The sequence below is a fragment of the Rattus norvegicus genome, chromosome 12 (assembly GCF_036323735.1).
Source record: "Rattus norvegicus strain BN/NHsdMcwi chromosome 12, GRCr8, whole genome shotgun sequence".
Lineage (NCBI taxonomy): Eukaryota > Metazoa > Chordata > Mammalia > Rodentia > Muridae > Rattus > Rattus norvegicus.
Genome location: NC_086030.1, coordinates 20,523,224 through 20,548,617, shown reverse-complemented (window position 1 = coordinate 20,548,617; position 25,394 = coordinate 20,523,224). Strand labels below are relative to the sequence as shown.

The 25,394-nt window shown below is 47.9% G+C and overlaps 1 protein-coding gene and 1 long non-coding RNA gene across 41 annotated transcripts in view; one reads left to right on the top strand and one right to left on the bottom strand.

Annotated features, from left to right (window-relative positions):
* Sun1 (Sad1 and UNC84 domain containing 1) overlaps positions 1-25,394 on the top strand; it is a 44,894-nt gene that overhangs the window by 6,506 nt on the left and 12,994 nt on the right. For 6 of the 36 annotated variants that reach the window (XM_063271458.1, XM_039089559.2, XM_039089561.2 and 3 more), the window contains 13 exons: positions 6,913-7,009; positions 13,260-13,382; positions 14,836-15,017; positions 16,139-16,165; positions 16,267-16,446; positions 19,007-19,204; positions 20,043-20,108; positions 20,398-20,508; positions 22,875-22,973; positions 23,312-23,405; positions 23,939-23,997; positions 24,110-24,255; positions 24,719-24,958. In XM_063271458.1, the coding sequence (XP_063127528.1) occupies positions 6,913-7,009; positions 13,260-13,382; positions 14,836-15,017; positions 16,139-16,165; positions 16,267-16,446; positions 19,007-19,204; positions 20,043-20,108; positions 20,398-20,508; positions 22,875-22,973; positions 23,312-23,405; positions 23,939-23,997; positions 24,110-24,255; positions 24,719-24,958 (1,622 nt within the window). Of the gene's footprint in view, positions 1-4,287; positions 4,383-6,912; positions 7,010-13,187; positions 13,383-14,835; positions 15,018-16,138; positions 16,166-16,266; positions 16,447-19,006; positions 19,205-20,042; positions 20,109-20,397; positions 20,509-22,874; positions 22,974-23,311; positions 23,406-23,938; positions 23,998-24,109; positions 24,256-24,718; positions 24,959-25,394 lie in introns of those variants that run through there. The other 30 variants (XM_006248942.5, XM_006248941.5, XM_039089566.2 and 27 more) reach the window with 15 other exon arrangements.
* LOC102547493 (uncharacterized) lies at positions 1,221-8,325 on the bottom strand. 5 transcript variants are annotated; one of them, XR_595271.4, is made up of 3 exons: positions 3,847-4,151; positions 2,347-2,475; positions 1,221-1,583 (listed from the first exon to the last, which is right to left on the bottom strand). It is a non-coding gene; the product is annotated as an uncharacterized LOC102547493 (long non-coding RNA). The 5 variants fall into 5 exon arrangements; XR_010056724.1 differs by lacking the exon at positions 3,847-4,151 and adding an exon at positions 7,777-8,325 and having other exon boundaries at positions 1,221-2,475; XR_010056725.1 differs by having other exon boundaries at positions 1,221-2,475; positions 3,847-4,150.

Below are 25,394 nucleotides of genomic sequence, written 5' to 3'. Positions count from 1 at the left end.
GGTCTTTTTTTATTTTATTATTATTGTTTAAGTCCTTTTTGAGCTAGGGTCTTATTAAGTTGGGCTGGCTAAGTGTTCTGTAGAACAGGCAGATCTATAGATTGTCCTGTCTCAGCCTTTCAAGTAGCTGGCATTACAGACCTATCCCACCATACCAGGTTATAGCACTGATGTTTTTTTATTTATCTGTTGTTTGTTTATTGGCTTTTTCAGACAGAGTCTCCCTATATAACCCTATCTCAGCCAGAACTGTCTGTGTAGACCAAGCATACCTGGAACTCTGAGGTTCACTTGCCTCTCTGCCTTCTGGGGGCTGGGATTATAGGTGTACACCACCATGCCTGACGTTATTTTTTTTAAAGGCAAGTCTGACTTTGTAACCTAGGCTGCCCTCTAATTCTCTGCTCCTTCCTCAGCCTTCCTAATGCTTAGTTACAAGTATGCCCTATCAAACCTGGTCTAAGGTAGGTGGTGTGTGTGTGTGTGTGTGTAATACTGATTTTTTTCCCCAATAAATAATGGCAGAATTATTTATTTTTGAAGCGGGAATGACCTTGCTCTGTAGCCATGCTGACTTGAAACTTGAAGTCCTCTTGTATTCTATGCCTAGCAAAAACTTGGTTTTTACAAGAGGTTACTCTGGGTTAGTCACAGCCATAGAGTACTTTCATAGCATACAAAATCTCCTGGGTCTCTATCTCTAGTATTACAGGAAAGAAGCCAAAGAAACAATGTTTAAGTATTTTTCTTGACAGTGAACATAGCCATTGAGCCTGCTGGGTAGCACCTGGCTAATGTGGAGCACTGAGTCCTAGGTGATGGTGAATCAGTGAGGTGGAGGCGGGACATGCATGTACATGATGTGTGTGTGCTATGTCTGTGTGTGGTTGTGCCACCCTGGTTCTTCTAGAAGGTTGCATAGGCAGGGATCAAGTGAAGTGTCTGTCTGGAAGGGCTAGGGGGGCATCCACTACCAGTTATGGTGTGATGAGGTTTCCCAGCTCCACTGAGGGATGAGACCTGTGACAGATGGTGCTTCCTAGGAGGCTAGAGGAGAACCTGGCATCTTGTACTCCCCACCCCCTTAGATTGTAGTGTAGGGTACACTGGCAGAACCGAGCCTCCAGGGTTTGATCTCAAATGGTAGGGAAAGTGGTTTTAAGACATGCTGTGGTCCTTCCTGGAGCAGGCCATCATGATTTCTAGCTAAAGCTGTGGTATGGCTCGCTGGATGTACTTTATTGACCGTGCCAGGAAGGGCCAGCCGTCTTTCACCTTCCCAAAGACAGAAGGAGGTGCTGCCCTCAGTTTTTAAGTTTGCCTTTCAGGGTTTCTCTTGAGACCAAGTTCTCTGTTGTTTTTCACATAGAGTTTCCTTACTGTGGGTGCAGATCTTGTGCAGCCAGTATCCACAGGCCCAACCCAGATAACTGTCCCTTGCTATGGCTCGCAGCAGGGAGCAGTAGAAAGATTGTGCTTGTTTTATTTCAGAGCTGCAGTTCTGTTCTGTCTCTTAGGTTTGTGTTGTTTGCATGAAGCTACATTTAATGTAGTCCTGAAATTTTCCTGGTCTGTTTTCTGTTCTGCTGTGAAGAAAGTACAGATATGTTAGGTAGGTGGCAGAGATTCAGGGTAAAAGGACTGAAACTCATTTTTGATGAAAGTATTCACAGATAGAACCTGGCTTTACATTTTCATCCTCAGTGTATGTGGATCCTGCAAGGGGAGAGAGGTGGTGAGAAATCAGTGTGCTAAAGGCTCCTGCTGAGACATGTCTGCTCAAAAACATTTCCGGGGCTGGAGGCAGCGGGAGGTTGTGCATGAGTAGAGCATTTTACCTAGCACGTAGAAGGCCCTCATGTAGACAACTTGGAAGGCAGAGCTCCTGTGTCTGCCTGTTTTGTCTGGAGCCCGGGCTCTACATCTGTTCTCTGTGGGCCAGGGTGCTACCCTAGTGCCCTGGAGCCTACGCTCAGCTCCTGCCTTTGCCCAGCAGCAAGCTGACTTCAAATCCTTGTTTTAGGAAGGAGCATGGTCTGAAAAAGGTTCGTGTCAGTGGTAACACTGGTTTAGGCAGCCAGAAAAGCTGGAGGAGTGACAGGATCTCTGTTGACCAACAGATTCTTTTCAGGGTTTTCTGATGCTGTTGAAAACAGTCATGTTTCTTCACTTACTGTTTTGTTACCCTTCTGCCTATGGATGCAGATCATTTCCAGTTGGTCCCAGAGGCCAAGACTGCACAGAACAGCCTCTTCAGGGTGTGGCCAGGAGGCTCACTCTGGTGAGCAGATGAGAGGGCCTAGGGAGCGGAACAGCGTGAAGACACCAGGAGGAGCAGCACATTACCTTTGGCCTGTAGGTGATGACATGAGCTTATGAGGGTTCAGCTGTATCTGAGCCGTCCATGATAATCAGTAGACTTTAGTCTTCTGTCCCACACAAGGTTGAATTAATCTTCCAACTTGGATTGTTGACCTAGGAGGAAACAAATCTTATATTTATTTTTAAATCGTCACATTCATTTATTGTTTCTCTGTGTGTGAGAGAGAGACACCCAGAGGGAAGACTGATGGCGTGTGTGTGTGTGTGTGTGTGTGTGTGTGTGTGTGTGTGTGTGTATGTGTGTGTGTGTGTTTGAATTCAGATTATTAGGCCGGACTCCAAGCACCTTGACCGGCTGAGCCATCTTAGTGGCACCTCCCACCCCCATAGCTGTGAACCTCACACATTCTCTGTTTTAACTTACAGCATAGTTTATATTCCTACAAAGTCATTGCAGCTGACATCGAAGTGTGTGTCTGTCAGGGCACACGTGTACTTATCCATTCTGTCTTCTCTGATTTGGTTTTATGAGATCATCTTACTCTCTTTACATAGCTCAGGCTACTTTGAATTCACTGTCTGTCTGCCTCACCATCCTGAATAGCATTGACTGCAGGTGTGTGCCAAAGAGTAAAATATAATGGTAACTGTTGTCCTGTAATTCAGATCCGCAGTGAGCTTGAAGGAGTGGGCTGCTCTCCTGTTTGCACTGCTGCTCTTTGGGGGGGGGGGAGAGTGTGTGTGTGTGTGTGTGTGTCCATCCGTGTATGTGTCCGTGTATGTGAACCTGTGTGTGCAGTCATGTTTTCTGGGCTATGGTGTGATTGGCTGGATCATCAGTAGACACTGAACTGGTGAGTTTGGGCCCAAGGCAGATGGTGAGGGTTCTGTGTCCTCACTTAGCATATTGGGAAACAGGGAGAGTGGTAATCTGCACACAGCTTTGTGTTTAGTAGGCTCCTCTGGAGAAAGCAGTACCAGAGCTCTAGATTGAAGAGACATCAGGTTTAATGAGGCTCGGGGTCTGTCCATGCCTGGTGTCATCGGATCGGTTATTGCTTCATCCCTGTCCTGTCCCAGACCTAGCTGCCCGGACCAGCATGTCTTCACGCTGGTATTCTGTGTGGCATCACCCTTGCATCCCACTTCATCAAACACTTTGTCAGATCCCACTACTCTCAGCTGCAGGTCTCCTGGCCACCTTCGTTCCTCCTGCAGATGTGTGCTCACAGGAAGTTAGGCTCCCTTAGATGGTGGCATGGTTGTCCCCCTGACTGTGGCAGTAGGATGAGCTGTGCAGTGGCAGGGTTGTGCAGTGGCTATATGGGCCTCTGTCCTGGAGCTTCCCCGTGGCTCCATGGCTGAGAGCAGAGCCAAGGTATTCCTCCCCATGGAAATGCATACATAGTCTCTTACATGTCCCTGCTCCCCAGCTTCGGGAATCAAATCTTGGCTGTGTGAGACTTTGTTGTCCCACATAGGTGGTATGAGAGGTATGACAGGGCCAAGTCTCTCTGCTCTTACCCCAGTGATCCCTCTGCCTTCTGATGCTCATCAGGACTTGCAGGCATTAGCCATTGGATTTTGGCCTTGCTCTGCATGTCCTGGGGGTTGAGCCAGGCCAAAAATACCCCAATGGACTAGGGAAAGCTTGGTAGATGTCCAAGTGGTGTCTTTGGGCTCTGGCTTGAACGTGCCAAACAACGCATTTGCCAGAAGACTAGACAGTGAGAAGTCCCTTTGGGGAGTGAGGGTAGGAGTTTGATTTTGATGGCAGAGGATGATGGGATGAAGAGAAGTAGCAGAACACCTGTCCTCAAGAAATTATAGGAATGTGAACTGATGCTGTCACTCAGCATAGAATGTTCCAGACCATTATTACATTCTGCCAGGGTGGGGCCCTACTGTGTCGGGGGTGGGGAGCAGTGTGCTTGAGGCCTTGGAGACCAGCCAGGAGGTTGGAGCCAGTGAGGTGTGGTCAGGTTCTGTCCCTTGACGTTCTCCTTTGGGTCTGTTCAAGAGTTGCTATGTACAAAGAGGGGGATGGAGCAGCTAAGCAGGTATGAGGAATTCTGTGGGTTCAGCAATTAGTTACTATTAGTTACTGTTATCTGTAGAAGGTTGTTCACATGTCCCCTCACCTGCCAGGGGTGTGGCTGGCAGACTGAAGTGTTTTCTCACAGGCGTGTCACGAAGTTCTGAGACCTGCCGGGTATGATGACAAATCCCTTCTGCCCCCTGAGACTGCATTTCTAAAAGACCAAAAGAGAATCAGTGCTGCAGTAAACAGCAGTAGCAGCAGTGTGTGGCACAGTGTACCGCAGCCCAGGCTGGCCTAGAATTCCCAAGTCACTTGCCTGTGTCTCCCAGATGTTGGGATTACTGATAGCCATGTGCTGCCATAGAGATACGATACAGCTATGGTAGCCTTTATGAGTGTTTTCTTTTTAAGGGAATATTTGGGCTATTTTAAGGAAAAGAGTGGTAGGACTGGAGTGATGGATGAGTCAGTGGGTAAGATTACTTCCTGCTTTTGCAGAGGACCCAGGTTTATTTCCCTACACCCACAGCCATCTCTAAGTATAGTTCCAGGGAATACAACACCCTCTTTTGGCTTCTGCGAGAACCAGTCATGCATGTACATGGTGCATATGTGTATATGTAGGCAAAAAACTCATTCACATAAAAAATTTAAATCCTTAAAAGACAAAATGATATATTGAAAGTGCTTTCAGCCAGGAAGTGGTGGCACACACCCTTTATCCTAGCTCTCTATGAGTTTCAGGCCAGCCTGGTCTACATAGAACAGCTAAGGCTACATAAAGAGAAACCCTTGCCTTGAAAACAAAATCAAAAGCAAAACTTTTGATGTGGCTTATAAGTGCCATTTATGTGCAATTTTATTGTTGTTCAGGAAAGTGTTTTCCATTTTATTTTCTCTTCTATTAACTTGATTTAACTCCTTTACTTAAAACAAGATTGCCCTTTGTAGCTCAGCCCGCTTCAAATTGGCAGTGTTCCTCTTTACCTGCGGGCTCCGGTAGTGAACCACCATCCCTGGCCACCTCGGTTCTGTCTGTTTGGTTCTTTGGGTTTGGTTCTGTGGGTCCTTTTTAAAGGGGATAGTGGGAGAGTCTTAACTGTGTAAACCAGGCTGGCCCGGACCTCACAGCACTCATCCTACCTCAGAATGCCAGCCACCCCTGTGATTCCCTAGGTTTTCAATGGGCCATGATTGACGTTACTATGAGGAACTGTTTGATTTTGCTTATCAGTTCTGGGTGGAACCTGGGGCCTTAGGAGTAGTAGGTGTGCAGTCTCAAGCACAGCCCTACTGAGTTGCATCCCATCGTTATGAGGACTTAAATACATTCCATGTAAACTATAGTTGGCCTAGGAGGGAAGATATAGAGGTCTCCAACTCCTCATTGTTTTTCCTTACTTCGCTGCTGTGTTTTCTTCTTTGGTTCTGAGGTACCCGTGCAAACCTCAGCTTTGCAGCAAAGTATGTCAGTGCTGACCATGGGATAAAAATTAGTCTTTTTATTAATGCCACTCCTTAGGCAAGAAGAAGAGAGCATGTGACCCCTTCAAGAAATGGAAAGTCACAGGCTCTGGCCTAAAGGACCCCCAGCAGTCAGGAAGCAGGGGATCTTTGTGAGTTTGAGCCCATTCTGGTCTACCTAGTGAGTTCTAGGATTACATAAGAGACCTCAAAACCAAACAAAAGAGAGGGAAAGGTGGAAGGACGAGAGAAAGAAAGGAAGAAAACTGTTGTAGCCTGGTGTGGTGGCTCACACCTTTAATCCTAGCACTCTAGAGGCAGAGACAGGCATATCCCCGTGAATTTAAGGTCAGCTTGGTCTACAAAGTGAGTTCTAGGACAGCAGGGCTACACGGAGAAATACCACCTCCTCCCCCACACCGGGGGAAAAAAAAAAAAGCCACATTTAAAAAAAGCTTTTTGGAGTCACTGTTAGTTTTTCTTAGAAAGTGCCCAGTTTATATAAGCCTTACCAAGATTTCTCTTGGTACTTTTTATTTTTAGTGAGGGTCTTGCTATGTAGTCCATGCTGGCTTCAAATTCATGGTAATTCTTCTGCTTCAGCCTCTCTGGTGTTGGGATTAGTATCGTGCCTAGCTTGCTTGTAATCTTTGGGTTTTGCTTGGGGGTGGGGGGTGGGTTAGTATATGAGAGAGAGAGAGAGAGAGAGTGTGTGTGTGTGTGTGTGTGTGTGTGTGTGTGTGTGTGTACACAACTATGGAGGTCAGAGGAAAATGTCAAGTGCTGCTGTTTGCTTGGCTGACTCTGTACTCCAGGGGATTCTCCTATCTTAACCTCCCATCCGAACACTAGGATTACAGATGGACTAGTGTGTCTGCTTTATGGGTTCTGGGATCCACCCTGGACATGCACAAGCCTGTGTGGTCAGCTTTGTTTATGTTCATGTTTTGGAGCAAACAGATGACAGAACTTTTGATTAGGTACTAAGAAAAACTATGTCTTTTGTTACAATCAAAATGGGACTGCCAGCCCTGTCTCTGAACTTGTTAATCCTTTAACGCCTGGTCCTCTTCTGTCTTTTGCAGCATGGTCTGAGCCGGTGAACATGGACTTTTCTCGGCTGCACACATACACCCCACCCCAGTGTGTGCCAGAGAACACTGGCTATACCTACGCACTCAGGTGAGTGAGTGCTCTGGTGGGGGTGTAGCGCACACGGCCTCACGGCACACAGCTACGTGTCGATGTGACAGTCACATAGCATTGAGCTCTCCACAGCTTATAAATGATCATGAAGGCTGTGAGTGGCTCCTAGAGCTATAGACTTCTGAGTCACCTCTTCCAATGACTCAGGTGTTAGTCACTGAGTGACTCACTGTTTCAGGCTCCACCCTGTGGCCTTGATTGGAAGCAAGCCAGTTAGTGTGGCTAGTGTTTTGTCACTTGCTTTAATAGTTTGAGCATCCACCAGACCCTGCACTGTCTTTGGACGGCCAAATTCTAGGAGCATGCTTGAGACAGGATGTCTGGGTCCTTTGAGCCTCACTAGCTGCTTGTGTGACCGCTCTGCTTGCTGCTCTGTTCCTTTCTAGTTTGCCTTCTCCAAGCTGTCCTGTATGCCAAGGAGAATCAGTTGTACTACTAGGTTAGGGCATGCCTGGCAGGTCGAAACATTTGGGTGCCCAGCAAGATGTGGGAGGTCCATGAGATGTGTGTGTTGAGTCATTGTCCACTGTCTTCATTTATAAGGGTAAATCCACAAGAAAACCTAAAGGAAATCAGGAAACATCTAAAGATAATACTGCGCATGTGTGCGTGCAGCTTATGTGTGGGCATGTATGCGAGTGTGCAGGGGTGTGTGTGTGTGTGTGTGTGTAGGTGTGTGTGTAGGTGTGTGTGTAGGTGTAGGTGTAGGCTAGAGATAGACAAGTGGGTAACTTTATTCCTACCTTTTTATTCATGCGAGGTCTCACTGAACTCCTAGTTCACCATGCTTGGCTAGTCTAGGTAGCCTATTTGTTCCTGGGATCTCTACTTTCTGAGCACTGGGATTATGAGCAGGCTGCCATGGCTTTGTGACGGGCAGACGATGTGTTGAAGCGCACTTTTCTCCTAAGCCGGCCCCGAGAGGGCGATTGAGACAGCAGTAGGTAACTGTGCTGTGTGACTGCTCTGCTTTCTATTCCCATCCTCGGTCCAGTTGCCCTTGCTGGGCTCAGTCTTCAGACAGGTCGTCCCCACTTAGCCACATAGCCCAGGATGGCCTCACTCAAACTCCCAATTATGTGTTAGCCTGGAGCCTGTAGTATGTCAGAAGTAAATGAGTGGCCAGCTCAGGTGACTTCCCCGAGCCTGTCTGGGAACATAGAAACAGTTATTCTTGGTGACTTATTTTTAGCCTTTATGACCTATTTTAAGTACAGTGCTAAAGAATCCATGTGGCCCGGGAGACCTGAGCTTGACTGCTCTAAGGTTTGCCGCATTTGCTCAATTAAGTTTGTGAGGCCTGTGGTGGCAAAGTGTTAGGTGTGTAGATTGGAGTCCAACTGAGGATTTTAATCCATAACGATGTGCTTAAAGTATACAGGACTGAGTAGGCCAGACCAGTCTAGGGACACTGAGGTGGGTGGGTGGTCAGTGAGAGCCATTAGTAGTATTCCCAGCCTTACTTTTGACTCTTTGGGGTAGGTAGGATTGACAGTCAGGAGAGACATATGGCTGTGGGTAACTTGGTTCCAAAAGTCAGTGAGCATGGCCATAGGCCATGAACAGCAGGGGCCAGGCGTAAGAGCAGGGTTGGGACGGTGAAGCTGGACTAGCAGAGATGCTGGGAAGGCCCAGCAGGAGACAGTCAGCCTAGGCACAGCTATGGCACAGGGCGTCTGTGGATATAGCTCCAGGCTTCTGGTCCCAGCTCTTCTGAAGGCTTAGGGTCCCCAGCCAGATGCTCAGTGTAGCAGGAGAGAGAGCAGCTGCACCCTGCTTCCCTCCAGTAACATCTGCTAACCCGTTCCAGCACTGCTTCAGCAGCTTTCATAGCTTACTTCACAGCTATCTGAGTGCCTGTCTACACACTCCATGGCTCTAAAATGTCTTTCTCTTAGAAAGTGCCATGCACCATGAGATTTTGGAGTTCTATTTTGCATCAGTTCCGTTTTGTACCAGCTCCATTTTGCCACTGCATTGGCTGTCTCTTGCCTCTACTGATTTACTCTGAATACTAGTCAGAATAGCAGTTTTGATGGGATGGTAACATAGGCCTTTAACCTGAACACCCAAGAGACACAGGTAGGTGGAGTTCTGTCTGAGGCTAGCCTGGCCTATAGAAAGTTCCAGCGTAATTCAGACCCTATCTCCAATAAGTAAATAAATAATAAATAAATAAATAATAAAAAAAATTTCAAAAGGTTCACAGATCCTTCTTGTGTTTATAGTGAATTTTTTCAAAAGAGGATCTTCACCTGTGTTTGGAAAGCTGCTTTCTTTCTTAAGTCTGTGACTATTTCCTGTAAAGTGGTGTTAGATCTAGCACACTGAGCACGTACTGTTTCTGTATGTATACACTTCTCTGTTTTCATATTTGTATGTGAACGCAGATAGGAAGAGAGGGTGTGTGTGTGCGTGGTGTGGTGTATTGAGGCCAAGTGTCAGCCACAGGAGTCATCTACCTTGTGTTTTGATACAGGATCCTAACCTAAGACTCACTGATTGAGGTAGGCTGGCTGGCAGGGATCTGCTTGGTGCTGGGGTTACAATCACAGGCTACCCATACTTTTTTTTTTTTTGGGGGGGGGGTGCTGGAGATTGAACTCAAGTCCTGCCACTTGTGTTCCAAGCACTTTACTAACTGGTTCATCTCTGCAGCTGTTGATTTTGTTGTTTGAGAGAGGATCTCACGGGCCTGGTGCTCAAGTTCGGTTATGTATCATTACACTGGCCCCTCTCCACTGGCATGGCTCCATGCCCAGTGCTGTGATGGAGTCTTGTGTCATTGTCTAGAGAAGAATTGAGGCTCCTCTTGGAGAATTGAGGTGGCTCGTGTTGTTCTTTGACCCACCTGTTGTCAGCCCAGTCAGCTGCTCACAAGGGTCACAGCAGCTGTTGATGGCCTTTGCCTCCCTCAGAGAGGAAACCTCTCCCAGAAGCCCTCTGGCCCCGAACTGTATGCTCTGTAGACAGTCACTGCTTTTTCTCCTCTGGCAGGAGGGAGGGAGGCCGTCTACAGGACATGAGATGGCTGCAGTGAGCCAGCCTCAGTGTGCCTGGGAGCCAGGTGGCTGCAGCAGGCCAAATACATAGAAAGCCAAGAGTGGTGGGATTGAACACTGAGTCGACTGCTTGATGCCAAGGCCCTCAGGGAGGAGCTGGTCTGGTGGACTAGGACATGATGTGGCCAAGTATGCTCACTACTTTTCACTTCGAGCCCTGATCAGAGTCTGGATGCTGTGGTAAGATCTCCAAGAGAGCCTAAGGTGTGGAAAGTGAAAGACAAGACTAAGAAGAAAGGGTCCCAGGAGGTTAGGAGGGACTCAGTACAGAGCACAGGACATGGCTGCAGGATGCTTGTCACTATGGCAGGAAGGAAGGGTGTGTGTCAGGCTTCCCTCTTTGAGGAACTCTGTGTGTTTGTGTCTGTCTGTCTGTCTGTCTGTCTGTCTGTGTCTGTAGCTGCCACTCAGTAGATTAGAGACTTGTCTGGACCTCCTCCCCTCCCCCCATCTTTCTCAATGTAAAATTTAATCTTTTTTCCTAAAAAGCAAGTTCTTGGAGAGTGGGTCTATAAGAGAACCAAACTGTTTGTTTTCTCAGGATGGTCTTCGTGATTAATTAGGGTCTATGTGTCTTCATCTCCCATTTTGGTTTCCCTGTGCTGGATGGAACCTGTAAACACAGCTACTAAAAATGCTTCAGGACTTGGGAGTTGATGCTGCCTGGAGTGGATGCAGGGTCCCTCCTGCATCTGGCTCTGGGCATCCTTATCTGTGGAAACCATGCTTAGGGGTAAGGGACAGCCTGGGTAGTCGGTGACACACTAAACCACAGTCCCTATAGAACTGAGGATACAGCAGGTAAACAACAGAGACCTGGGAACTGTCACGTCCAGTTCTGCATTCGGAGGTCAGTAGGGTAGCTTTCTTCCTTCCCTTTTGTGAGTCTGTCCCAGACACTACTGCCCTATCAAGACTGTGAGTTCTTTATTTCCCAGCACACAGAGAAAGTGGGAGAACTATTATCTAGATATTTTTTGAGCTTATGTGTTTTATAGAGACTTACGTGAGTTTTTTTTCAGCACAGTGTGTCAGCCTTATCATCAATGGGGAAAATATGGACAGAAGCCTTTGAGGAGGGTGTAGTTTGGCTCAGTTTTGCAGGTCTCGGGCCCTAGTCCTTGGCTCTGCTGATCCTGGACCATGGGACATGTGACAGAGCTGAGTTGCTTATATCACTGATGAACTAGAACTGGGGACGTGGGAATCACTGGAGACCAAGGGTAGTTCTGAAAGGCACAGTCTCAGTGACTCCTTCTTCCAGTCAGGCCTACCTGTGGTTTCCAGAATGCTCCAAATCAATGCCTGCAGCTGTAGACGAGACATTTACCACACAACCTGTGGTGTCATTTCATATCCAGACTGTAGTAAGCACTGGGAAGGGGGCAGCTTCTGTTTTCTGGGTTCTGTGTGGGAGACCTCTCCTCTCTTGCTGGACGGTCTGGTCCTGTGCATACAAAATGGCAGGAGACAGCCTGTTCTCCTACCACACCACAGAGTCAAACACTCGCTGAGCCGTGAGGATCCCTTACCCAGCAGCTAGAATCTGAGGGTGAATGTGCGCTGAGGAATGGGAGCAGAGACAGTGCTCACCTTAGTCACTGTTCTGTCGCTCTGAAGAGACACAGTGACCAAGCAGCTCTCATAAGTAAGTGAAGACATTTAGTCAGAGACTTGCTTACAGTGTCGGGGGCCTGGCCCATTCTTGTGCCAGGAAGCATGGCAGCATGCAGGCACACATGGCACTGGAGAAGTAGTTGGGAGTTCTATGTCCTAGTCTGCAGACAGTGGGCAGAGGAGCACTGGCCTGTTGTGGGCCTTTGAAAGCCTAAAACCCACTTTTCAGTCACACTTCTTCAAGACCATACCCACTCCAACAAAGCCATCCTCCTAATCCTTCTCAAATAGTCCCACTCCCTGGTGTCAAACGTTGTAATATGAGTCTGTAGAGGCCATTCTTATTCAAACTATCACAGTGATGATCTATATCTGCAAGATTAATTCTGATGTAAAATGTAATCTTTGTAAACTAAAGCCATAATTGTACAAAGTGCTTTGCTAGAAGGAAGTTGTCTGATTATAGGGTTCATTGAAACTAGCTAGCTAGTGTTTTCATTAAACACATGCTGTCAACTCCTGTCATCCTGACTTTGAGCTGGTACACCAGAGTATCCTAAAGGCCAAGCCTGTGAAGCCACGTGTACCGCTTTCTGAGTGGTCTGACTAGTGGCGCGTACCAGCCTGGCTTGGTGTTCTATCTGTAAGGTCTTATATCACCCAGACCCTTGAGAGCCCTCGTGTTAGCAGGCACGAGGCTAGAAAGCCACTGGCTCCGCATGGCTACCAGGGTTGCCCGTAAAGCAGCGCTCCCAGAGGCATCTGTTGTTCCCCTGCCTACTTTGCTCCTCTTATGTTCTCCTGATGTGTCCAGCTGATTCTCCCCCCTTCTCCCTGCTGCCTCACACTTACCTGTCGTCACCCTTATCATGGTAGCTTCTCCTCCAGGGTCACTGGTTTCCTTGTGTCTTGATGAAGATGGGTACTGCTGATGGGGTTAGCACAGGCTTACCCTAGGGGTATCTGAGTGGGCAGCCAGCTGGCTTCTGGCCTCAACGAACCAGGTACCACACAGAGTGGTGGTGCATCATTCTATCCACTGTACTGCGCTGGCAGCTGAGAGGGAGGCATCGGAAGTGACAGGCTTCTCCCTGGCTCAGAGAGGTTTTATCTTAATGAGCTTCAGTTCATCAAATGTGTGTTCTGGGGCTTTCCATTTTCATCTCAGGAACATACTGCCGATTCACTCTTAGTCTCTGCAGTGTCACTGTCTTGTTAGTTGTCCCATGACCGGTGTCTGCTTATAAGGGTGCTCTGATTTTACCATTCCCTGTAGCTAGGGATTCTAACAGTCTTGGCCTGCCCTAAACAACTGTTCTCAGAGGAAGTCCCAGGCCTACCTGTCTGGGGTCTGCAGGTGAAGAGGGTTGGCAAAAGCAGATACCTACCCTTACAGTGCAATAAAGTTAGCACTCAGGAGTGTTGCCGCTCCTTGCCTGGCCACCAGTGCTTCCTCCAGCCATGTCTTCCTCCAGTTCTAGTTATTCTTCGGATGCTCTGGATTTTGAGACTGAACACAGATTGGAACCTGTCTTTGACTCTCCAAGGATGTCCCGCCGTAGCTTGCGCCTGATCACAACAACAGCTGCATACAGCAGTGGGGACGGCCAGACTGTTGACACTCACATCAGCACCAGCAGGGCCACCCCGGCCAAGGGGAGAGAAACCAGGTGAGCATTATATCGCTTGTCTTCACAGCTGTCAACCCCCCTGGCTTTTCAGATTATCAAACCAAGCTCTTCCCCTGGAGTTGTTTATACACACATGTGCAGATCTGCCCTATGAACTGACTGAAATTTGTTCTGGAATGCTCGAAGTATCTGCTGTCTACCTGAAGAGTAGAGCTGATGGTGATGTGCGTGAGATGGCAATGCAGATGCACTTCTCATGGTCACAGTCATAAGCCACCTCATCCTGGCATGAGCTGAGCCTCAGTGGCCTACAGAAGTAGGAAGTGGAGTCTTACTGGGTCCATGCTGCTGATCTGTCATAGCCAACTCAAGCCTGTCTGTACATGTGTTAGCTGCATGCCTGTGCTTGCACAGTGACTGTCTAGTGCGTTTTGTCTCTGTTCCCTTCATGCCTCGTCTTCACTGTAGCTGCTAGCAGTAGTTCCCACTGTCTGTGCCTTGTTAAGATAGAACAGAAGTGGCACTCTTTAGTTGGTTTTGCTCATATGAAACTTGCATTACCTTCGAGATTGTGGCACTTTGTTCACACTACCTGGGGCCCTGTGGTAGTGTGCCCCAGTCTGAGACGTGCAGGCTGTAAGGTAAAATGTCAGGCTATTGACTTGTAGTAGCTGACTCACAAGAACAGCGTGCTGTCAGGCCACCCAGAGGTGTGGAGGTGCCCGAAGCTACAGTTCCTCGGACTCAAGACCAGGGCAGTGACTATGGTATATATTAGTACTGGCCCTCATCACACCAGTTTCCTGCAGGAGGTGGCTTGGGTGCCTTTGGCCTGTGTATACTCACTCAAATCACCCGATGCAAGATGTTTACATTTGGATTTTTGTTGTTTTGTTTGTTTTGAGACAGAGTCTTACCATAGCCAGGGCTGGCCAGAACTCACAGAGGTCTGCCTACCTCTGTCTCCTGATGGCTAGGATTAAAGAAAAGTGCCACCACATCCAGCTGTCATTTGTTTTGGGGCTGCTGGGTTGTGTGATGAGATTAAAGGCAGAAGTTCCTTCAGTTAGCCATCAGTTGGTAGGCTTGGTGACTGCTAGATGCAGAAGGTAATAGGGCTATTTGTGTGCATGCTGTTACTTGATCAGAAAGGGAGGTGGCATGGTCAAATGTATGGGCTTTAGCATCTGTTTAATTCTTGAGTCATTATTTTCAGGTTATTTCAAGTTTGAGCCAATGTTGGGTTGTCAGGCCCAGAATAGTCTGAAATTATTTTGTGTTTACAGTTTTAGAACAAGTTCTTGAACTCGAGCTTAAAAACAAAATTCCTTTTTTTAGATTAATGGATGTTTAGATTATATCAGACACAGCATAGGAAAATGACTTGTCTAAAAATGCCGTGTGTATTCTCTGGCACAAATTTTATGTTGGTAAAAGTCTAATAATGCTATATTTTCTAAGCAAAGTCTAAAAATGCATTTCTTCCTTGTAGGACAGTCAAACAGAGAAGTGCAAGCAAGCCAGCTTTTAGTATCAACCACCTGTCAGGGAAGGGCTTGTCCTCAAGCACAAGCCATGACAGCTCTTGCAGCCTGCGGAGTGCCACGGTGCTGCGGCATCCTGTGCTAGACGAGTCTCTGATTCGTGAGCAGACCAAAGTGGACCACTTCTGGGGTTAGTCTCTAGAGACAGAACATCCTCATCCCCAGTGTGGCTGTCCCTGCAGTTGTTCTGGGAGGGAGCCCAGTGAGGTCAGGGTCTCCAGGAGGGGTGTGGATGCTGTCTTCATTTGCTGCCTCTGTGGTGGCTTGGGTGAGGTGTTAGTACTGCTCACTTAAACTGATTAAGCAGGCAGTAGTCCTGTGGCCATTCTTAACGTGGCATACTTAAATTTGGTATGAAAATCCTGGTATGTTCTAGAAAGCACTAAGCAACTAGACAGATACTTTTGAGTCATTAGAAAATACTTAGTATAAGTTAGTCATGACTGCACATTCCTATAATTCAAACACCCAGGATGTGGAGGTAGGAGAATCAGAAGTTCAAGCCAATCCTAAGCTATGTAGTGAGTTCAAGGCAAGCCTGAGCTCTAGAAGACCCTTCCTCAACAAAACAAAGGACTTGCTGTAAAGCAGTCAGTGTTGGAAGGCAAGAGGCTGTGCCAGACTCAGATATAGAGCCATCTGAACCTTCAAGGTAACCAGTGCCATGTTACCAAGGCTGTGCACACAGACATACAGCTCTTCTGCTAAGAGCCACAAAGCTGCCTGCTAAGGTCAGCCTATGCTCTGGTTGCCCTGCTGGGGGAGTTGGGAGAGCCAACTTAGTTCTTGGAGTCCTGATGCTCAGTCAGGGAGCTTGTCTTGGGCCTGGGGCCATGCATGCTATAAGTTAAAAGCCCAGAAGCACCAGACAATGGTAGTGCACACCTACAATCTCAGCTCTCAGGAGGCAGAGACAGAAAGAACTCTGAGTTTGAAGCCAGCCTGGTCTACAGAGTGAGTTCCAGGACAGCCAGGGCTACACATAGAAGAAATACTGTCTCAAAAAACTTTAAAAAATATATATATATATTCCATAAAACTAGCTAGATCTAGGTCTTCCCCTTGTCTGTCCTTGAGGGCCAGAATGCGCTGGAGTGCAGGGCTCTTCCGTGCCACTGCCTTTGGGTGACAGGAATACAGAGCATCTTAGGAATAGACCCCAATAATGCCACAGCGTAGCACTGGCCTATCACTGGGCACAGTTGGTGGGGTTGGTTGTATTTCACAGTGTAATGTGTGTGTGTGTTTCAGGTCTCGATGATGATGGCGACCTTAAAGGTAATTACTTTGGGATTTTGTACACTTTTTAACCTAGAAGCCATTGCTAGGCAGTCCATAGATAGTGATCAACAGCTTTCATTGCACTTTTGCAACCTCAGGTGGAAATAAAGCTGCCACTCAGGGAAATGGTGAACTGGCAGCAGAGGTGGCGAGCAGCAACGGATACACCTGCCGCGACTGCAGGATGCTCTCGGCTCGGACAGACGCTCTCACAGCCCACTCTGCCGTCCACGGGCCCACCTCAAGGGTTTACTCCAGAGATAGGACTCTCAGACCCCGTAAGTCTGCTTCTGTAGTTAGTAAAAAGGTGGCTCTGGCTTGTTCTTTCCTGGTGAATCTGACTGTGGCTGAGGGTGTGGCCCCTGGTTTAGTGTTTGCTAGCTCTGTGCTCCATTCCCAGCACAGGTTCCGGTGTCTGGCACTGTTTGCCTCACAGTTGAACTCGGTATTCTCACAGAGTCAAATAGGCCCAAATTAGCTCTGTCCTACTTGTCACTTCCCAGTCTGTGGCTCTGTGGTTAGTATTTTTGTACCTGGAAGTAGTTCCGATTTGGTAAATTTGGACTTTACATGAAAAAAAGAATGTTCCTACTTCTGTGGCTTCTAACTCGGGTGCTTCTCTGTGTCACCCAGACAGCCCAGATACTCAGGTAGCTGTAGCACCAGCAGTCGTGCCACTGAGAGTGAGGGCCCTGGTGTGATGCTTTGAGACAGAGGTTCCCTGGGACTTAGAGCCTGGCATCTGGGGAGTGGCATCTGGGACATAATAGAGGTGGGCACCAACATCTTGTCCTTTCTACCAGATACAGAGGCTATCACAAGAGGCTGAATGGGCAGGTTGGTTTGGACTGCTTGAACTTTCTCCTAAACACTGAGAACAACCATAGCCTCTCTGTGTTCCAGGCATGATGCTGGGCCTTCCCCTCCATGAGTGTCATGGGAAGGCCAAGAGCAGGCACTGAAAATTGAGTCCTTATTGCTCATGTCTAGTTTCTTTTGTTTCTGCAGTCCTTCTCTTCTGTCCAAGGCTTCGTCAGCACTTTAACATTAATGTCACACAGGGAGACATAGAAAGGGAAGAGACAGGTGACTGGACCAAGTGATAGTGCTTCTCATATATGGGAGTGTGAGAACCACAGTAAACTTGGTGCCTCCCTCTGGCCTTGCATTACTGAGCTCTCACTGGGTCAGGGCTCATCCCAGATGGCACCAACAGCTTCCTTTGCACAGCTGAGAGACAGGGCAGGGGTTGAGCTGTACAGGTATCCCTGTCCCCACACTGCCCTGGAGCTTTGCTATACTGTTCCAGTCAGTCCCAGGCGGTGCTGCTGTGTACTCTTTAGTTCAGCCCTCCAGCAGCTTCTGCTTCCACTTGACGAGACAAAACTTGTAACAGAAAGACCACTGTGTTGAGATTGTTTTGGTGCCTGTACTGTGTGCGCTGTTTCAGTATAAAGATATGCTCCTACCTACCTTCGATAAAGGTTGGCCCGCCTTGCCATCATGCAGCAAACAAGGGTTCCTTTCCTTCTTTTACTTTTTGGTCCTGGGTATTGAGCCCAATGCCTTGCACCTGCCAAACACATGCTCTGCCACATGGCTCCAGCCTTGACACCCTCCTACCCTTGCCAACTCAACAAGTTTTTTCTTGCTCACATCTTGCCAGTGCGGTGAATGTCTGATTATCTAGGAGACCACCAAGCAGGTCTCTAGCAGTCCCTCCAGGCTGTGAGGGCCTGTGCACAGGTGGCCGTGGGAGCCTCTTGACCTTGGGCAAACTGCCCAGCTTTGTGATTTTGCAGTACAGCACTCCAATTGGAAAATAGTTCTTTCACTATTATTTTGACCAAAAAAACAAAACAAAAAAAAAAAACAAAACCCAAAAAACCAAAAAGCCAAGATTAATCATAATCATATTTATTACTACTTTACACGTATGTGTGTTTTGCCTGCATGTTTGTGTACCGTGTGTGCAGTGCCCTGCAGAGGTCATAAAAGGTTGAATCCCCTGGGACTGGAATTATGGGTGGCTATGAGCCACCATGTGGGTGTTGGGAACTGATCTGGATCCTCTTTCCAGAGGGTTTCTTCCTCCTGAGCTGTTTCTCTAGCCCTCTTCTGAAATTTCAAAGTTATAGTATTTTCTTTCAAATCACACCACTCAGACTTCACTGATAAATGGTGACCTGCTATCCAAGTCCTATCTCCCCCCCCACCCCCCCTCGGGGCTGGGGACCGAACCCAGGACCTTGCGCTTCCTAGGTAAGCGCTCTACCACTGAGCCAAATCCCCAGCCCCGCTATCCAAGTTCTGAACACACTGAGCATGTCTGGGCTCGGGAGAAAGCGGAAGAAGCACTTCACGGGCCGTGGGTCTCCAGTGCCCCACAGATGCCCAAGAGATGGACAGCAGCTGCCGTTCCCACTGTGCTCCGTACTCTGCCAGGAAGCCACTTTCCAACAACAGTTTTGAAGACATGGTTTACAGCATTTCTCTCCACATGCTAGGTTCACAGAAAAGTCTCCTGGAACCCAGCATGGCAGGAGCCAGGGAGCCTTCAGTGTGTGCCTCCTTGGCTCAGCATCCTCACGGGGTGGGACTCGAGGTGCTCAGCTGCTGTGCCAGAGCCTGAGATCTCAGTTATGGAGAGACCACCACAGCACTTCCTCTACATCTCCAACGGGCTCACCGGTGGATGTTGTTCTCAGCCGGTCTCTTCCCGAGTATCCAGTTTTAAAATGCTTCGCAACTTGGCTTTTCTTAAAAGTTTGACCATCTGGTTTGTTGGGTAAACAAATCCGTGGGAAGAAGTGACGCGTGTTCATGGTTTTCCACTAGGCGGTGCGTCCTTTTACCTGGATAGGACTCTGTGGCTGGCCAAGTACACCTCCTCCTCCTTTGCGTCATTCATAGTTCAACTTTTTCAAGTGGTTTTAATGAAGCTCAATTTTGAATCAGAAACTTACAAATTGAAAGGCTATGAATCCAGAGCTTATGAATCACAGAGCTATGAGACAAAGAGCCATGAGTCAGAAGGTATTTAAATGTTTTTTTTCTCCTTTCTCCACTGAATCATGCTTTCAAGGTGGAGAAAGCCCTGCTTCTTCTGAGGCCCTTTTGCATCTCCTGCAGGCTCCATGCTGCTCTCTCAGCTGTTTTCTGTGGCTCTTCCTCCCGTGGGAGCTTGTCAAGTGTTGGTGTAGCCTGTTAAAGTTCAGCTTCGTGAAAATTGGTCAGGATTTAGGCTTTAGAATCTTATTATTGTATGCACAGGTACTCATGGAGATCAGAGGACAACCTTGTGAAGTTGTTTCTCTCTTTCAGATTTGAGTGGCTTTAAAAAAAGTAGGGATGGGGTATGGAGGGCTGCCTCAGCAATTAAGAACACTTGTTGCTCCTGTGGAGAACCTGAGCTTGGGTCCCACACCCACACTGGAGGCTTATACCCTCCTGTAACTCCAGTATGAGGATCTGAGACCCTCTTCTGGCCTTTGGGAACCCTAACCCTAACCTGCATGAATGTGTGCATATACAAGTACACATAATTAAAAATTTAGGTAAAAATAAAAAAGGTTAATGAGCTCAACTTTTGACTTTTGCTTATTAACTTTAAGCAAAACCAGTTCATTTGCATGCCAGTTAGAACCCCACTTGAGAAAACCTTTAGGTAAGCCTGTCTTCCCTCGTGATGGCTAATGCATATTAACAGCCTGCAGCTTTCTGATCTTCCTGTTGCCTGTGCTCACCTGTGTGGTGGGAGCCATCAGCATCTCTGACACTCTTGAGGCATGGTCTCTGGTCACACTGGCTTTATAGGGCATCTGGCCCTCAAGCTCACTGTGAGCTTCCTAAGCCCCTTCTGCATGTGTTGCAGCCCATCTCGGTCACTGTGGGAGGATGACTGCCGGAGAACTTTCCAGAGTGGACGGGGAGTCCCTGTGTGAGTACAGCTTCCTCTTTCAAGATGGTGTTGGTCTTGGAGGGCCCCAGCCCCATCGTAATACTGGGCCTCCAGCCATGCAGCAAGAACAGCCCACCCTAGCTTATGGCTTCACTGACATGGCTGGTCTGGCTGCCACCAGCTCTCAGTACTGGAAGGGAGTCATCCCCAGACCATGCCTGCTGTGATTTAGGGCGATAGTTTCCGAGGTTCTCAAACATTCTGTGCAGTATTCTGATTGCGATTTGCATATTAACCTGTCACTCCACTCCTTGTCACCACACCACAGGTGATGACTGTAAGGGGAAGAAGCACCTTGAGACACACACAACCACCCACTCGCAACTGTCCCAGCCACACAGGGCGGCAGGGGCCATGGGGCGCCTCTGCACCTACACAGGTTATATCTTGTACCTTGTTCTGTTTGTTCTTGCTGAAAGTGCTGATGTGTTTGTTTGGTTTATTTGCACTGCCAGTGTCACGGAGAAGGTAAAAGAATAGCTGTGAAGAAGGAGAGATGGGTTCCGTGGTTAAGAGCAGTGACTGCTCTTCCAGAGGTCCTGAGTTCAATTCCCAGCAACCACATGGTGGTTCACAGTCATCTGCAATGGGATCTGATTCCCTCTTCTGGTGTGTCTGAGGACAGCTACAGTATACTCATGCATAAAATAAATTTAAAGCAAAACCAAAACCCAACAGCTGTGGTTTACAATACAGAGAAACAGCTGGGCATGTTGACATAGGCCTGGGGTCCCAGCACTCTGTATGCACTCAAGGCCAGCATAGGCTATGCAGTGGGACCCTATCTCAACAGCAGTAGGAGAAACAATGCACAGAGTCTCTTTAGAGGACTTTGTGAACTTAACTTAGTATGGGCTCACTGACACTTGTGTTAACCAGTGCTCTTATAGTGACTTCCAGCCCCAGGAAGTGCCCACAGAGTTCTTCCCAACCGTGCCTGTATCTATAACATGCCATTTGGGAACGGCCCTAGGTCAGCATTTTTTGTTTTGTTTTTGTTTGGTTTGGTTTTTAAGCTGAGTTTCAGCTTGAGTTGTCTCAGCTTAAGGCAGAGGCAAGAGAATCACTACAAATTTATGGCCAGCTTACTCTATATACATAGTGAATTTGATGTCAGCCAGGACTAGAGCAAAATCCTGTCTCAAAAGATCTGCCTCATAAACAGGAGTGGTAGAATAAAGACAAAGCAATGCTCCATTTAAGAAGTCTTTGGGGCTGCATTGATGACGCCATAGTTAAGACCACTGGCTCTTCCGGAGAACCCAGGTTCCATTCCCAGCACCTCCATTGTGGGTCACAGCTGTCTGTAGCTCTAGTTCTGGGGGATCCCATGTTCTTTCTGGCCTTCACAGGTGCCAAGCCTACCATATGTACAGGCACATGCAGGCAAAAATTATAAAACAAAAATGGAAATAATTTAAAAGATTTTTAATCCTCCTTAAGCCACACCCCTTGTTATCTGTTATGTTAAAATAATTTGATGGCTATGGGGTTAAAACACATTAAGTGAGAGCCTGCAGCAGTCAGGCAGTGGTGGCCACACGCCTTTAATCCCAACACTTGGGAGGCAGAGGCAGGTGGATCCCTGAGGGTGAGGCCAGCCTGGCCTACAGAGTTAGTTCCAGGATAGCTAGGGCTACACAGAGAAACCATGTCTGTCAGCGATCACTCAAAAAACAAAACAAAAAAAAAAAAAAAAAAAAAAACAGAAAAGTTGATTTAAAAAACCACGTGGGAGTTGGGGATTTAGCTCAGTGGTGGAGCAAGAGCAGGGCCCTGGGTTTGGTCCTCAGCTCTGAAAAAGAAAAAAGTGGAAAAAAAAAAAAAACAAACCATGTGGTTGGTAGCATATACCTACAGTTACTTAAATGGGAGCCAGCATGAAAAAATGGTAGGTTTTCTGTCCTGTGTAATAAATGCCCATCCATTAACACTTATCCAGTGGTGCTAAACTTTTGTTTTGTTTTGTTTTTGGTGGGGGCTGGGGGATGTGGGTTGGGTTTAAGTTTTGCTTTTTCAAGTTCTCTGTGTAGCCCTGACTATCTAGGAACTCACTCTGTAGACAAGGTTGGCCTCCTCAGAGATCCACCTGCCTCTGTCTCCCAAGTGCTAGGATTGAATGTGCGCACCACCACTGCCCCAACAACGTGAGTGTCTTACTGCCTTCCCACTGTGAATATGTCAGGCACCACCCATCTGCATTCAGGAGCACCTTCTAGGCCCCCTGGGAGTGTGTGGTGAAGAGGTACCTGCCTCTCTGGTGAGAAGTGGAGGTTGAGCGAGTGTGGTACGTGCCTTTAATCTCAGTACTTGGAACTTGGGAAGTAGAGGCGAGTGGATCTCCTGTGAATTCTTGACTAGCCTGGTCTATATAGTGTGTTCCAGGATAGCCAGGCGACATAGTGGGACCAAATCTCAACAGCCCCCTTTCTCCCCTCCCCCCACCAAAAAAACCCACGGTGAGTCAAGTATGATGGCTTGTGCACTTGGGAGGCTGGAAAACTGTTAAATTTGGCTGTGCCCTGAGTTCAAAGCCAACCTGGGATATGGGCAGCCTTGTTTCAAATCAAAGAATGTACAAGAGGGAGTCTAAGTGAGGACAGCAAGGTTTTCTCAAAAGGTTTGAGTGTCCTGCAGGAGAGAGTTTGGGCAGAGTACACTGCTAGCCTTGTCACTCTGCGGTCAAGACGTGCTGACCATACAATCTGTCTGACAGTGCCCTCTGCCGTGTCTTCTCTGCCGCAGGTGACCTCTTGGTTCGAGCACTGCGCAGGACCAGAGCTGCTGGGTGGTCTGTGGCAGAGGCCATGTGGTCGGTGCTCTGGCTGGCTGTCACTGCTCCAGGTGGTTATGTGGCTTCTGTGTTAGTGCTCTCACAAAGTTTGGGGCAGCGATAAGCAATGTACAGGACCAATGGAGCTTCATGCTAGGTCCTTGTGTGACATGCTTGCTTCTGCCTCAGGTGCATGGCATCTTGTGTCGGGTGTGTGGGCCTCAACCTGAGCTGCATGGTTCCATCGTCCATCCTGTGTGTAGCTGGTGCTGCTCACTCTCCTGGCCTGGAGACTAATCTTAGAGTCACTGTCCCTCCAACAAACCTGCCCGTGGCTTGCCAGAGACATCCACCTACGAGCAGCTTCTAAAGCATGTTTCCTCAGAACACTTGCTCTCTTCTCTTGTAGGGAAGGCAGCCTCTGGAACCTTCTGGTGGCTAGGGAGTGGCTGGTACCAATTTGTTACTTTGATTTCCTGGCTGAATGTGTTTCTTCTTACCAGGTAAGAAACTGAGTATGGAGATCTCATGTCAGTGTTGGGGGCTGCTGTGTCAAGGTCGGGGTGATGTCAGCACTGGCACCCATACTTGCATGGGGTGGTAAGCAGCTACGCCGTATCAGTTGTAGGTAGCTCTGTGCTGGCTCAGGTTACATTTGCAGTGTCTGCATCAATACATGGTCAAACGTTTACAACAAACCTTCGCGTTTTTGTTTTTAAAATTAACGGAGGTGGAAAAGGCAACTGCCATTGTTCAGTACCTGGATGAATGTAAAAGCATCCAGATGGAGGGCCCAGTCAAATCCCATGCTCACACCCTAGTCTAGAGCAGTTCTCTGGGTACCAGCTTCCCAAGGTGAGTGCTGTCCCTAGGACAGGGCCTCAGGCTCTCTGCGTTTTTCTTGTACAAGATAGTGCCTGTCAGGTGGCCAGGCTTTCTAAGTAAGACTTCAGCAGAGGGGTTGGTGTGTTCACAGGTGCGCAGTACAGCTCGCCACCGCTGTCTTTCTAAAGTTAACAGTTTCCTCTGTTCTCAGGTGCCTTCGAAATATTTGCAAGGTTTTTGTCTTGCTGCTCCCACTCCTACTTTTATTAGGTAAGACATGGCATGGTGACCTTTGGAGACTAGCACATGGCCACAGTGAAACAAAAGATCTGAATACATTGGGGCACCTATACATTTGCTTACAGCCATCTTTCTTCCCCAGGTGCTGGTTTCTCCTTGTGGGGCCAGGGCAACTTCTTCTCACTCCTACCAATGTTGAATTGGACGGCCATGCAGCCAGCGCAGAGGGTGGACAATCCCAAGGACATGCACAGACCCGGCCCTCTTTCCCCGAGTCCACCTCTCAAGGTAACCAGCAAGAGACAGAGGTCTTGGTGACACCATGAGCATGTGTGTTCTTGAAAGCTTTTCATGCCACTTTCAACAGGCAGTCTTAGACCCTGCCTTAGGGGAAAAGTGTTTTTGAGCAGACTTTTACTTTCTAGGCTGGACTAGAACTCAGAGATCTATCTACCTGTCTCTGACTCCTAAGTATTGGGATTAAAGGCATACACCATGTATGGCCCTTAAAATGTAAATAAAATATATGTTTATGTACATATAGAATACATTATATAAAAATAAGTGTATGTATAGATATGTGTATATTAAACACCATAAGTTTTCTAGCTTTTCAGATGCAGAATTCGATTATATAATCCACTCGATTATGAGTTTGAACACAACATGAGAGTAGAAAGAATGGACCACAGACCCATCTGTGCTAGAGTGTCCCTCTGGTTTTGACTTCAGCCTCCTGGTTTCATCTCAGGTTGATCCCATGGCTTCCCAGTGGCCTCAGGAGAGTGATATGGGGCAGAAGATAGCCTCTTTGAGTGCACAGTGCCACAACCATGATGAGAGACTCGCAGAGCTGACAGTCCTGCTTCAGAAACTCCAGATACGGGTAGACCAAGTGGATGACGGCAGGGAAGGGCTGTCACTGTGGGTCAAGGATATGGTTGGACAGCACCTGCAGGAGATTGGCTCCATAGAACCACCTGATGCTAAGGTAAGGCCCAGACACTCCTTTGTACCGGTTGTGCACATTGTTCCTAGCCCATATGGTGACTCTTGAGTGCACTTCTTGCCATTGTGATAAACACCACCTGGCACAAGGAGGCAGAAAGGGAAGAACAGACCAGGACAAAATCTGTCCTTTGGGCACATCCCTGATGCCTTAGTACCGCCATCAAAATCCTTTAAGTATTGTTATCCACGCCCAGTGGTGTCAGCAGGTGACGAGCCCATCTGTGGCCTGCTTTCTGGGTGGTGTGGAGCCCTTTTAATCCAGTCACCTCAGTGATTGGGTCTAGCAGGCTGAGGACCAAGCCTTCAACATAAGCCTTTTGAGGTGACATTTCCTATCCACAGTATAACACAAATCTTCTTTTTTTTTTTCTTTTGGTGTGGGGCTGGGAATAGAATTAATCCAGGGCCTTGTGCAT